Here is a 13638-nt window from a genome sequence, read left to right as displayed (position 1 = left end):
TGGGAAGATGGGATAGGACTAACGTCCAAGATCTGTTTGCAAAAGGGAGGGCAGCCTAATGGCCGAATGTTCTTTTCTCAAAAGTCCGAAGGCCCTGCCCCATGTCCGGTACGTCCACATGACTCCACAGCAGCGTGGCAAGGAAGGGGTTGGAGGCCCTCCCCTCCCCCATCCCCTCCCCCTCTGGGTGCCACTTCTGAAGCTCAGGGGGAGGGAAGGAAGCGGTGGTCCGGAGTGTGGAAGAGGCTGGGGGTTCTGTGAGGCTGCTGCAGCTGTGGGTCAGGAAGGGGCCAAGGGAGCAGAGACAGTGGCCTGGGCTCTTGAGCCATCCCTGAGAATTGTCTCCGCCCTCCCAAGAGAACCAGGCAGAGGATGAGTCAGAACTAAAAAAAATATTTCATTTCATTCTGAATAAAAAACGGAACAGACAGAACTCTCGGGGATCCTGAAAACAATGTCATTGCTACGGCAAAATTTCACAGAAATCATCGCACAGAGTGTGGAGACCGAGCCCAGGCCCCAACCAGTGGTAAAGGCTGCCTATCTGGGGAGGGGCACGGGGGTGGTGGGGGAGGTGGTGGCCCCTGTGGGCCAGGCACAGGTGGTGGCTGTGCCCCTGGGATGAGCCCTGCCGGGTCCCCAGGGACCAGGCTCAGGGCCTGGCCTCCAGCTCCCACCACAAGGCTGCAGCCAGGGGCTGGGAGGGGTCGCCCTGTCCTCAAGGGCCCTCTGTGCGGGAGCCCTTCCGGCTGCGTGTGGCCCACATTCCCCGCTTGGAGTGGTAGTGGTGGTAGAAGTTCCTCAGTCGGAGCCGCTCCACCTCCAGCCCTGCCTGCAGGACCCTGGGTAGACAGGGGGTGTCAGGACCCTGGGGCGTCGTCGCAGAGCTGCCCCTAAGCCTATAGGGTATGTGTTTTGGGGGGGGTGCTGGTGTCAGGACCTGGGTGGTAGGAGATCACTGTGGCTGCTCTGATTCTTCTGGAACCTGGGGTAGGCAGGAAGGGCGTGGTCAGGGCCCTGGCCCAGGGGCTGGGTGTGTGAGGGATGCCCCTACTGCAGGGTTCTGGTGGGGGATGGGGACTCAGGGCCACGACAGAACTACAGAATCTGGGGACATGGTCTGTTCCAAGGCTGCCCCTGAGTCTGTAGGACCCTGGAGATAAGAAGGGGTTTTGGGGGTTGGGGGGGTCGAAGAGTTTCTCCCCAGGCCCCCAGATCCTGGGAGATGAAGCAGAAGCACAGAGACCCTGCACACATGAAGGCCCCTCAGCCTGCCCCTTCCCACTCAGAGGAAGCTGTGGAAGTGTCCTTAGTCTAGCTGAGGGGTGGGGAGGTGGTCACCTGTCCAGGAGCTCCCAGTCCTCGCCCCCCCACTGGTCACGGAACTCCTCAGTGTTCATGCCTCCGACGCGGTCGAAGTCTGACTTGTAGATCCCGAAGAGGCCAAAGCCATTCACCTCCCAGTAACCTGGGCAGGGAGATGGCCTTCAGACCCCAGGTCTTGCAAGCCTTCCTCCCCAACCTCAGGAGTGGGTCTGGTACGGGGTCCCATCCCCAGAGGGGCTCTCAGGGGTCACCCCTCTGTGGGCGGGGTCATAATCTGGAGCCCTGCCCAAGAGTGGGGGTGCTGGAGGAGGTCCCTAGGGGCAGGCATGATCCTGGAGGTGCTGGGGGGGACCTGGGTTTGTGGACGAGGGGCACTGATGGGCCCCCAGGCCTACTTCAGGAGTTGGGAGAGGCCCCCAGGGGCCGAGATTCTACCCTGGCATTGGTGGGGATTCCAGTGTCACTGGGCTGGGGGCAGCAGGGCCTTACCGTGAGGGTCCCCCGGCGAGCTCCCGCAGCGCAGGCGCATGACCACAGGTGCGAAGGCCAGCTTGCCCTCCACGCAGTGCTTGCGGATGCCGTCCAGGATGTTGGGGGGGAAATGGATGTGTAGATCGCAGAGGAAAACGATGCTGCTGGCATCCTGGAGGTGGAGGTCACGGGACACCTGAGTCCCCTCCCCTCCTCCCCTAGCTGAGCTCCTCCCTTGGCTCCGCCCACTTGGCTCTCCCCACCGGCCCGCGCACCTCCACGGCATCCACGCCAGCTTGCAAGCCTGCGGAGCGCTCAAAGTTTCCAGTTCGCCTCAGGTACTGGTACCTGGGGGGTGAGGGAGAGCAGGGGCAGGGGTAGGAAAACCCACCTCCTGGAGGAGGCAGGATGCGCTCGGTCCTCCCCAGCCGGGGTGGAGGGCACTGTTACCGGGGCAGCCGAGCTGCGCTCAAGGCCCGTTCCACATCCATATCCTCGCTCTCAAAGTCCACCAGGATGACGCTGAAGTGGGAGTCCCCCGTGCGGGCGTGCAGCGCGGCCATGTCGGCCAGGAACTGTGCCACCCAGCGCGCCTGGTTCTTCACTGGAGGAAGATGGTGCCACCGAGTCCATCCCAGGCTGACTTTGCGGTCCCCCTCCACGGCCAGTGATGCTCCCTCGCCTCGCTAGGAGGGCTCCTGGAACCCCACCCCGCATCCCGGGTGCCTGGGCCCACGGCACTCCCGCGCACCTGGCACGATGAAGTGTACCATCACGTCCTGGCGCCAGGCCAGGCGCAGTGGCCGGCAGAGCTCCGGGCGGCCGTCTGGCCGTGTGGAAGCGGCGGGCGCTGGCTCAGGACTCTCTCCGTCCCTGTCTATGTCTCCCGCGTGGGCTCCCGGCAGCCGCAGGAAGACGTACTCGGACAGACGCAGGCGGCCACCTCCACGCTCTTGTAGCTCCAGCTCCAGGAGGAAGCGGCTTCCGCGCGCAGAGTCTCGGCGCTTCTCCACGTTCACGATGCGCAGAAGCGCGTAGCGCCTGGGAAGCGGGGATGGGTCAGCACCCTTGGGCTTCGACCTTGCGTTCCTCCGCCTTCCCTGCCCCCACACCCAGAAAGCAGGGAGCCGCTCAGCTGGGGCTGCGGTAGCTGCTGGGAATCCTCTTCCCTACCAGGCTGCCACAGTCCCCTCACACCTCGTGCCCTGCTGGGGAGCTCCCAGAAGACAGGCGCACACCGTGTGCCTCTCCCTCCCTACAGTAGCGCACACTTGGAGGCGTCCCCAAGCCCAGGCCGGTCCTTTCCTCTGATGTGGTCTTCCTGCCACCACTCACATCCAGTGATCTTTAGGACGTGCTCAGAAAGCCTCGGGGCCACCCACTGTCCACAGAACAAGGAGGCTCCGAGGTCTTAGAGCGGCACTCTAGGACCATAGGCAGATTCTATGGGGCCTTCAGTACCCCATTGCTGGGTAAACCGACTTCCTCTTCCTCCAGGGTCTTTGTTCTGGGGTATCCAGTCTGGCTTGCGGCAACACTCTGAAGTTCTTTCTCAGGCCCTGAGGGAAGGTGCCCCACCCCCCTTCTGCCCCTCCCCCCTTGTCTGGCCCTGCTGAGTATCTTTCGTCCTCCACTCTGCCTTCAAGCAGAGGCTTCTCCTCCTGGGAAAACAAGGTCCTGCCCTTGCTAAGGTGGCTTCTTCCCTTCTGCCGCTTGTTCGCCCTTTGCAGGCAGCGCCCCTCCCTAGGGGAGCCCACCTGGGTGACCTCCAAGGGGTACATTCCCCTCCTATCCCCCGCCATCCCCACTATGCTCCCCCAGTGTCAAGGACTTTCTGTCCCCAATGCTCTTGGTCCACCTACACTCTCCGTCCTTGGGCCGTTCCTACCCTGCTCTCAGGAAGCTCAGAACCAAGGGCTCATGCTCGGCCACCTAGAATCAAACCCCTGCCCCCCCACATGGCCCATCATGGCCCTGGACCTAGCCTGTCACTCATGGCCCCTGTGAGCTTCCCGTCCTGTCTGCTCCTCTCCAAGGCAGCGAGAGGCCTGTCTTCAACCCAGACAGGTCAAACCCCCGTCCTGCTCAAAACCGTGTATTGAAAGTAAGAAAAATGCGGCGGGGGGGGGCAAGTTGCTCAAGGCCCACAACTGCCCCCTCTCCATCCTCTGCACACCAGGCGCCTGGCTGCCTCTCCCAGTGCCTTTGCTACCACCGCTGTCTTTGCGGATTTTGCCCGTCCTTCACGGCTCACACAACTCAGAACTCACCATGCCTCCAATGGGGCCAAGCTGAGGCCTCCCACTTGCCACACCGCTACCTACGTGGGGGTGGAGACAGGCCTAGATTCCTGGGGCCTGGGGAAGCCCAGAGTCAGCCATGGGGCAGGATCCCTGTGCCCGCCTCTGGAGTCAGAGGCGGACCCTCCTGGAAGACCCAGTAGCGTTGTGCCACGGGAGGAGGAAGGGTCCAGGGACTCTTGGCTTGACTCTGGACGTGTCTCTATCTGGAGGAGAGACCTGGCTGGCTCAGATTCATTCTTGGGCTCAGGCCCACAGTGACAGTGTGGGGCCTGGAGGTGCAGGACACAGCTGCCAGTGCCCCACTGCCCCCTGGCTCTGTGTGTGTGTGTTGGGGGCGTCTGAGGCTTCTAACCCTGGACAGGGAACCTGGACAATAAGAAGCCCCAGAAGGCAGAGAGAGATAAGCAGAGAAGACTCTTCCCTAGGGGGTGTATGTGCACTCCCAGGTCAGTACCCCGGGCCCCGGGGAAAGTCCGAAGGTGCCACAGAGGCTAGGGCCTCCCCTCCCATGGCCGCCCTCCCCCATACCCGCCATGGTGGGCGTTGAGCCGCTCCATATACTGAGCCACCACGTCCACGGCCTCAGCCTCCGGCAGCTGCAGGTTCCCCGACACGTTGCAGCGCAGGTCGTTCCAGTCGGAGCGCAGCAGCTCGAAGTCCATCGCGCCCACGCTGAACGTGCGCTGCCAGTCGATGGCGTCCTCACGCCAGCGGCTGCGGGGGGGGCCGCCTGCCTCCTCGCTGTCCTCCTCGCCCTGGGCCCCATCTTCATCAGCTTCCCCCTCCTCCTCCTCCTCGTCCTGCCCAGGCACCTGTGGCCTAGACACCTGGGACAAGCTCAGGAAGGAGGTCACTGGCTGTGCTTCTGATGACAAGTTCAAGTCCGTGGTGGGTCCCGGGAGGCCCAGCATGCGCAGCTGGCCCTCCCGGCTCCCCTGGGTGGCCTGCGCCCGGGCAGAGGGCCTCAGCTCTGTGGCAGGGGAGCCACCGGTCCTGTGGCCTCGAGACCGGGGCGGGTGCGGGGGGGCCCGCAGCTGCACCCGCGGAAGTGGTCTGGGACGGAGGAAGACTCCAGGGAAGGGCGGCCAGCGTGGGCCGCGGGGAGTGAGAGGTGCCAGGGCCCGCGAGGGGGCCCGCAGTCTCGGCCGCACCCGTGTCACATACACCTTTGGGGGCGGCTGCTCAGCGGCTGCTCGGGGGCGCAGGGCGTGGCCCAAGAAGAGGGGCAGGGGGCGCGCAGCCCGGGCAGCCCAGCTCAATGCCCGGGAGCGCCTGGGGGTTGGCAGGTCCCGGGTGCTGGCAGGCGCTGGCGCGGTAGGCTTGGGTCCCGGTGGTGTGGTGGGGGCCACCGGGGACGGGGATCGGCGGCCGCTCTGCAGGAGGGACGCCTCCGTAGGCTCCAGACTGTCCAGCAGCTCACCCTCGTCCTCATCGTCCAGGAAGTCTGTGGGAAGCATGGCTAAGCCGGCCACGCCCAGGTGCGCACGCGCTGGGGGGCGTGGGGGGCACTCACCGTCCGGGTTGAGGAAGAGGAAGGCTCGGCGCTGCCCCTCCTCCTCTTCGTCTTCCTCCCCCTCCTCCCTGTCCATCTTCATGTACTTATAGAACCCAAACCTGGGGTGGGGGCGGGGCATCAGAGAGGACACCCCGCCCCCCTGAAGAGGCCCCGCCCCCATTCCTGGCCTGTGCACCGCGAACTACCCCCCACCTTTCCAAGTACAGCGGCGACTCCCGGTAGAAGCACTTGTTTTCCGTCTCCATATGAGTGAGGCGCGTATGATCATTGGGGTAGACGAAGGACAGGTACACCTACGGGCGGGGCAGAGGGCTCAGGGGATTCTGGGAGGGAGGTCAGGTCTCAGGAGGGTCTTGGGGAGGGGCACTTACAAACTGCAATCCCTGGTATCTGGCGATGGGGAAGTCCTTGACGACATATGTGGGGGCATAGGCGCACGGCTCCAGCACATTCTCCAGACTCGAAGGCTCCACGCGAGGAGCTGTGGGATGGGTGGTCACAGAGTGGCAGGCTGGGTGTCCCCGCCCCGTCCCCCTCCGGGGTCCCCTCTCACTGAGGAAGAAGGTGTCTCGGGGGTCCGGGCGCAGCATGTCGGCTCTGGGCTCCTCCTGAGGCAGGTGCCCCCCCACATGGCTAGCCGGAGACTGAGGGACGTGGGCCACATGGTCCATCTTCAGGGATGACTCATCTGGGGGCAGAGGGATGTGTGGGGTCCCCAGGAATACCCAGACACCACTCCTCAACCCTCCCCACCCACATCCAAACCCATCTCAAAGAGACCCCCCCATCAGGAGCCTACCCCTCTCCCCAGGGAGGTACTGGGCTCCGCACCTGTGTACAAGGAGATGTGAGCAGAGCCTATAACCTCAAACTTCAGGCCCGGCAAGAAGGCTCGCCACTGGGGGAGGAAGAGAGTGGTCAGGACCAAAGGGTGGGGTTGAGAATGGAGACAGCTGGAAAGGAATGGGTCTTCTCTGGTGTGGGCGTGGGGAACTAGCGGGGCAGCCCCTTCAAGGATACAGGGAACTTCTTGGTGGCAGGTAAGGACCCCCGCCCCCCCAGTGCTCCCTCCAGGCCTTGCCTGACACCCTAAGCACTCCCTTGCCTGCTGGCTAGGGCTTTCCTGCGATCTGCTTCCCCATTCTACAGACACTGCTGTCCTGGAGGTCACAGCCCACCTTCCAGGGGCCAGCACACCTCATCTCACCAGATCTCCCCCTCCCTGTTTCCCCACTCCTGTGGCTGCTCCTTCTCAGTCTCCTTTGCAGGCTCTGTCCCTCCTTCCCTCCTCTCAAGCTGGGGTTCCTAGGAGCTGTTCTAGGCCCTCTTCCCTTCCTAGCTCATTCTGGGTCCTCCTGGCACACCCTTGTCTTCCAGAAGATAACCCTAAACCTGCGTCACCAGTCCTGACCCCCTGCCCACTGAGCTGGGAGGTGCCTGTCACATACACCTGACACCTGGGACATCCCACAGAACTGGGGCTGAGAACCCCCACCCCAACCTAATCTTCACGCCACACGCTGCCAGGCTCAGGCCCTCTGTCTTGGGCACACCCCCTGCCCCCTGCACCTGCCACTTCTTCCTTTCCCACCTCCCTGGTTCAGGGACCGCACATAAAAGACCCCTTCCCCCCAGGCTCTCTGCAACAGTGGCCACAGGGTTTTTCCTGAAATGCAAACTCCACTGCTTCTTTCCTGGGACAAAGCCAGAGCTGTCCAGCGTTGGCACTGCAGGCCCTAGCTGGCCACTGGACCCCTTGAGGTTCTAGAAGAATGCCGGGTGTTCCCATTCTTCTGCTTTTCTTGGGATCTGGAATTCACCCAATGCACCCGCATCCCAGAGTCTCTCCTCCTGGGCTTGTCCTTGGAATGCCTCATCTCTCCAGACTCTACTCGAGCGCGGTTTGTCCAGGAAGCCTCTCTGAGCAGACAGAGCTGGCCTCGGGCCCTGTCCCTGAGGGTCTGCTTTGCCACCTGGACAGGACCTCCCAGGGAGGGGGGGCAGGGTCCACACCATTGCCCTGAAGGGAGTGCTGGGAGCGGAGGGGCAGGGGAAGAAAGGCGGACCCTCTAGAAGCCCACAGATGGCAGGCCACACTCACGCCCACTTCCACATGGTCTGAGCCTCGGTCGTCCTGCTTGTGCAGCAGCTCGAAGTAGTACCTCCGGGAGGCCATGAGCCTGGGGAAACAAGGAATCAGGGGGACATGCCCCTGCCGCGCCCCCGGGGGCTCCAAACAGGGCACGCAGAGAGGATGGGGTGCTCAGGGGTGACCCCCCAGGCTGGTTTGACAGGTCAGCCCAAGTGCAGTGGTTCATGTGTGTGCAAATGTGTGCACACTCATGCACACACATACTCCCAGTCACTCACCGCTTGGGCTTGGACACCTGGGAGCTGAACTTGGTGAATTCTCCAGGTGCTGTCCACTCTGAGCCGGTCTGGGAAGCAATACAGGAGGGAAGGAGGGGCCCCCCCCTCCTCGGAGGCCCCAGCCTCATCCAGCCCCTGTCCCTTAAAAGCCGGAGGAGACAGGTTCTGGAGGCAGCAGGAGGCCCAGTGGAGACAGACGGGGGTGTGGGTGGAGGGGCGCGGGCAGGAGGGCTGTGGGGTTCAGGGTACCTTGCCCACAAAGGCCACCAGCTGGGCACTCGCTGGGCTCTCGTTTGGGCTCAGCCAGAACTCAGAGTTGTCGTCTGAAGCCACAGAAAACTGGACATCTCCTAAGGCCACAGGATGGGGACTCAGGGCGGGTGTGGGGCCCCTTGGGATCTCCCCTCCCCAGCATGACCCCACCCTCGCACCGTCTCTCGCCGGGTGGATGAAGCCGAAAATCCGCAGCCCGTAGTTCTTCCACTTGGGGGACACAGCCAACTTCTTCACGGTGGTGCGCGTCTGGGGGGCGGCAGGCTGTGCCGTCAGAGCCTGGGGGCTGCCCCTTCCCGCCCCGGAGGCCGCCCTGCCCCTCAGAACTCACGTGAGGGAACAGCGGGAAGTGCAGGTTCCTCCTTAGGTGGCCCACGGCGCCGCCGCACCAGTCCTCAAACACGTGCAGGTTCACCTGCCCCTTGTACTGGGGGGCGGGAGGGGGCTTACCTTCCGCAAAGCCCACCCCAGCACCCCCCGAAGCCCACGGCAGGTGGGCTGAGCGGAGCTCACCTCGTCCCACCACGGAGGCGCCTGATGAGTGAGGTTCAGAGGGGGGTGCTTTCCAGCCCCCGCGGGAAACAGCGTGTTTGGGTCCCGGCCATCGGGCTACGGGACAGAAAAGGCACCAGGGTCAAAGCTGAGAAATGGGAGGGCAGGGAGGGGTCACACGACCACAGCCAGCGGCACACAAACTTCCCAAGGACTCCCCTGCACACATCCAGCCGTAACACCCCAAGCCACGGTGCCCCGGCCACACACAGCCGGGGCTCCTCACACCTGCTGGGCAGACCTGGGCCAGCCCACATGGGCGCCACTCGCGACACCACCCCCCCAGTTGGAGCTCCAGGGGAGGCTGCCTGTGTCTGGGCTGTGCCTAACCCACGTCCTCCACACACACACAGCCATGGTGTCCGAGGCCCCGGCATGCGAGTGTGTGCTGCACGCGTGTCCCTTCCCACAGCCCTGCTCACCACCTGTGCCTCCTCCCGGCTCTCGCTGGAGTCCTCCGCCCTCTGCGTGGACAGTGCGGCACGGACGCCCCTGCCCTCGGTGACGCCGCTCAGCTTCTCCCCATCTGTGGGGGGCACGTGGGGTGTGAGCGGGGCCTGGGCTCACTCCATGGCACAGCCCCTGCTGCGGGGTGTCAGCTGGGGGCAGCGGGGTCTCTTGCTCCCTTGTGGTACCCAACACACCACTTACAGCGCGGAGGCCGGGCCCTTCTCCCACATCCCACCTAGGGGGCAGGCAGCCCCTCTCCAGGCCTCTGCCTGGCTTCTCCGAGCTCCCTGACCAGTGAGCAGAGCTGTGTGAGACCCGGGGCAGGGGCTCTGCCGACAGGAAGGCCCCGGGAAGCACCCTCAGCACTTGTACTGCCGTGTTCTGTGTCTCCCTCCCTTATCAAACCCTGCTAGGGGCCGGTGCTAAAACTTGTTACTGGGAAAGCTGGGGCTTTGTCTTAATCCTACACAAGCCCCAGCGCATGGCACATGTGCCACCTGCTGCCCTCAGGGTGGGGGTCCAGGACCGGAGGAGCCCTGGCACCAGCCTGTACGGATGAGGGACAGACACACTGGTTAGACTGCTGGAGGACCTGGGGCCAACGTGGCTCTGGAGAGAGACTGTACCCCTAAGGAACTGTTCCTGGATCTGTCTGGGGTCATCTCTAGAGCTTAGCACCCCTACACACATCCCCTAGCCCGGGGCACTGCCTGGCCCCTGACTCCCTCAAATTCCCAGACTTCTTGCCCAAACTGTGGACCTGAACGTAACCCTGTTCCCTGGAGGTGGGGGAGGGGCGGTGGGCACCCCCCAGGACCAGAGGCTCTGGGAGGCTTTATTGCATCCCACTTCTGCCCCTCCTGGTAGTTCCACTCAGGGATCCCCAATCCAGGAGCCCTGCCTCTGCTCTAGAGCAAGCCTGGGTTTTGATGTCCGTGCTCATCCTTCAATCCAGACCCGAGGAGCCAGATTCCTGTGTGGACACAACTGGCCTGAGCCCCTTCTGCTGGACAGGGGAGCTGTCCTTGGTCTCCTGCCTGTGGGACTCCTGTGGGACCTGCCCACCTGATCCTTCTTCAGGCTTCCTTCCTCAGTGCCCTCTGTCCAGCTGGGAGATGAGCCCCTAAGAGGCTCCCAGTCAAATCCCCATAGCCTGGCCCCGATACTCCCTGCCCACCAAGCTAAGGCCATGGGGACTAGGAGCTTTCTGTGCTGGGGTCCCAGGCCAGGCTGCCACCACTGTCCTGCAGGGGCTGAGCCCCAGCACAGTGAGGTCCACAGAGGCCTCCTGCCACACAGGTATCTTGCAGGATCCCAGCAAAGTAGCCCCCCACTCCGCTCCAATGCTGCCTCCCCAGTTGTAAGTGAAGACAGCCCTGACCCAACACTTAGAAAGGCCTCAGCATGTCCAGCTGGCCAGCTTCTCACAAGCCCTACCCTGGGGGGAGCCCAGGTGGCTGGACCGAAGGTGGGGCTGGGTCTCGAGCCAAGACCCGTGAGCTGGGGCTGTCCCTGGAAGGTGCCTCTTGAGAGTCAGACCTTCCAGGACCCTAAACAGCTCCCACTCACCCGGGAGTAGGGAGAGCAGTGACCCAGCTTCTCTGCTGGCAAGGCTGAGAGCAGAGAGGGACTCAGAAATGGGGTTCCCACACCCCCACCCCCTCCCAGTTGCTGAGCTAGACTGCCTAGCTGCTCAGGAAGTCAAGCTGGGGAGGACTGTGGTTGCCTGGAAAGCCACAGAGGTGGCTCAGGAAGGGGGTCTGGTTTTGTTCTGTGTCAACTGTGTCGACTGGGTCACGCACTGGGTCCTACCTTGTTTGCAGATAGTGGCGTTAGGAGGGCTTCTTTTAGGGACTAAGTAGTGCTGGGGGCCTCTCCGGAGTGTGGTGGCTGTGAGGTATGTAGACTCTGGTGGGGGAGGGGGGTTTGGGACAAGCTCCAGACCCCTGGCCTGGGACATCTGTGGAGCCAGGTGTCCAGGCACACAGAGGGGAGGCAGATGGCTCTGGCAACCGGGAGACAGGAGTGGGAATGAACAGGGAGGTTTGGACCCCTCGGTTAGTGGCCCTGGGTGTTGTGAGCCAAAATCATTGTTCTGAATCTTAAGGAAGCAAGACTCTCTTCCCACCTCCCATTCTAAGGACACCCAGCTCCCTGCTTCCTTAAGAAGGGTCAGGGGTACAGGAGCTTCTGCTCCCCCCTTAGCTAGGATGGGTGTGGGCGGGGTTACTCCTGCCCTGAGGTGTTGCCCTCTCTCCCATCCCCACACCCCTTCCCCAGGTTCCAGGCTTTCTGCTTCTCCCCTTCCCACCAGGTTCTCATAGTTTTGTTTCTCCTGCCCGGAGCGCTCTTCCTCTAGATGGGTTCAGCACCCACCACCTTCAAGAGGCTGTCCAGATCCCCTTAGCTGAATGGGCAGGACCCCCTCCCCTGGCTCTTTCCCACAACAGTCAGCAGGACTGATTTGCTTTGGGGGTTCGCTGTCCTCACTGGAGTGTGAGCTGGAAGAAGCTGGGGAGTTCGCTCCAGGCAGTTCAGGGGTCCCCAGGCTGGATCCCCATCACCCCCCAACACAACAGCACCTCAGTCTCTTGTTACGGGTTTACCTAGGGCACCTGCTCCAGGAAGCGTTCCAGCGGCACCAGTCGGCTCCCTCCAAACCCTTCCCCCCCCCCCCCCCCCCCCCCCCCGCCCCTGGTCTGGACGTTGGATCTGTGTCTCCCCCCTCCCCCCGCAGATGGGTGATCAGGCTCCGCTGAGGAGCCAGGTGGTGGAGGTGCAGGGCCTGGGGGCCATGCCTCCAAGACCCACCGTAAACCCCGTCACTACTGCCTCTAGGTCGGATCCCGGAGTCCGCCCAGGTTTGGGGACGCTCCCCGGGAGGGTCGCGCACGTCACTGCTGACGTCACTGGGCTCCGGGCCGGGCCGAACCGCGCCCCCCGCCCCAATATCGCCGAGCCGGGTAGGGCGACCAGGGTCCCTGGACGCGTCTGGCCGGCGCAGAGCCCCGGGCGCGGCGGGAAGGCCCGGACCCCGCGCCGCTCGAGGCCCTCACCGCCCCCCGCCCCCAGGACGCGCGCCCCCGCCCGTACCTCGCCCGTAGCCCAGCCGCTGGCGCAGCGCGCGGCCCTGGCGCACCAGGCTCAGGTGCACGTACGTGAGCCACGCGGCGCAGGTGAGCAGCAGCAGCAGCAGCAGCAGCTTGATCTGCTTGCGGACCTTCTTCACCGGGAACCGCGGCATCGCGGCCCGCCCCGCCCCGCTCGGGCCCTGCTCAGCGGCGGCGCTGCGGCCCCCGGCTCCCGCGCGCCCCGCGCCGCAGCTCCCGGCCCCGCATGGCCCTTTGTCCGCCGCCCGCGGCCGCACGGTGCGGCCGCGACCCCGGGCTGCCCTCGGCCGCGGGCCGGGGTGGGCGGAGCAGCGGCTCCCGGCGGTGCCCCCCGCCCGGCCCCGCCCGGCCGCTCCGGCTCCTCGCTCCTGGGGGCCGCGGCGGGACCGAGCAGCATCCACGCTGCGGTGCTACCCACCGTGAAACGGGCCCGGCGGCCGCGCGGCGCGAGCCAACCGGGGCCCGGCCAGCCCGCGGGGAGCCAATCGGCGGCGCGGGGGGCGGGGCCGGCGGGGTAGGGTGTGCCAGCTCGTCTCCACGCCACGCGCGCGCATCCACCTGGGCGCGCCGGCCGCGCGGCTCGCGGGCGCGGGGACCTGGAGGCGCCGAGGGCTGGGTACCGGGGCCGAGGGCTTCACGGAGGACGGGGAGGTGTGGGGACCGGGGAGTGAGCGTATGGGGGTACGAAGGACGCGGGGACGCGGGACAGAGGTCGGGGGGTGCCCAAGGGACAGTGCGGTGCGAAGGACGGAGATGCAGGAGCTTGGAGATGGGGAGGTGCGGAGGTCTGGGGAGGGGGGCGGGGCAGAGGGGTTGGTGGGCGGGGAGGGAGCCGGCATGAAGACCTGGGAGATGCAGAGGACTGGGGGGGCACTCCGGTTGCTTGGAGGACAGGCTGCAGAGTCAGGGGGGCACGGGAGAAGTGGAGGTGCAAAGGCCTGGGGTATGTGGACCTGGGACACCAGGGTGGATCGGGGTGTGTAGAGATGGAGGCAGTGGAAGGCACAGGCTAGGAGTTGGGGGACGTTGGGGACACAGGGAGCAGAGGACTCAGGGACAGGAAATAGGGGACTCCAGGGGCCTAGGAAATGTGGGGGGAAAGCTGGAGGATGGGGTACAGCCCGGTCTTGGAGTTGGAGCAAGCCTCTAGAAAATAGTGCAACCCGGAGGAATGGGGCTCAAAGTGGAGGAAAGGGAAAGGAAATTTGGGGGAGATGCACAGGTGGTAGGTGATGATGATGGGTGAGGGGGCAGGAGTGTGGGGTCT

General features: G+C 64.5%; 1 protein-coding gene across 1 annotated transcript; it reads right to left on the bottom strand.

Moving 5' to 3' along the window:
* Positions 1-691: 691 nt before the first annotated feature.
* On the bottom strand, positions 692-12505 carry LOC111149784 (beta-1,4-N-acetyl-galactosaminyltransferase 4). The gene is made up of 20 exons (XM_022507046.1): positions 12355-12505; positions 9234-9337; positions 8773-8868; positions 8591-8686; positions 8418-8508; positions 8236-8336; positions 7987-8054; positions 7718-7796; positions 6448-6514; positions 6170-6304; positions 5988-6097; positions 5809-5909; positions 5614-5714; positions 4629-5544; positions 2549-2838; positions 2248-2401; positions 2073-2145; positions 1816-1969; positions 1342-1468; positions 692-842 (listed from the first exon to the last, which is right to left on the bottom strand). The coding sequence occupies exons 1-20, from the start codon at positions 12503-12505 to the stop codon at positions 719-721; spliced, it is 3138 nt and encodes a 1045-aa protein (XP_022362754.1). The 3' UTR covers positions 692-718.
* Positions 12506-13638: the final 1133 nt, after the last annotated feature.

Source organism: Enhydra lutris, unplaced genomic scaffold, assembly GCF_002288905.1.
Source record: "Enhydra lutris kenyoni isolate GAN:26980312 unplaced genomic scaffold, ASM228890v2 scaffoldscaffold22, whole genome shotgun sequence".
Lineage (NCBI taxonomy): Eukaryota > Metazoa > Chordata > Mammalia > Carnivora > Mustelidae > Enhydra > Enhydra lutris.
Note: the sequence above shows the minus strand (reverse complement) of the source record. Positions and strands in the feature narration are given on the sequence as shown.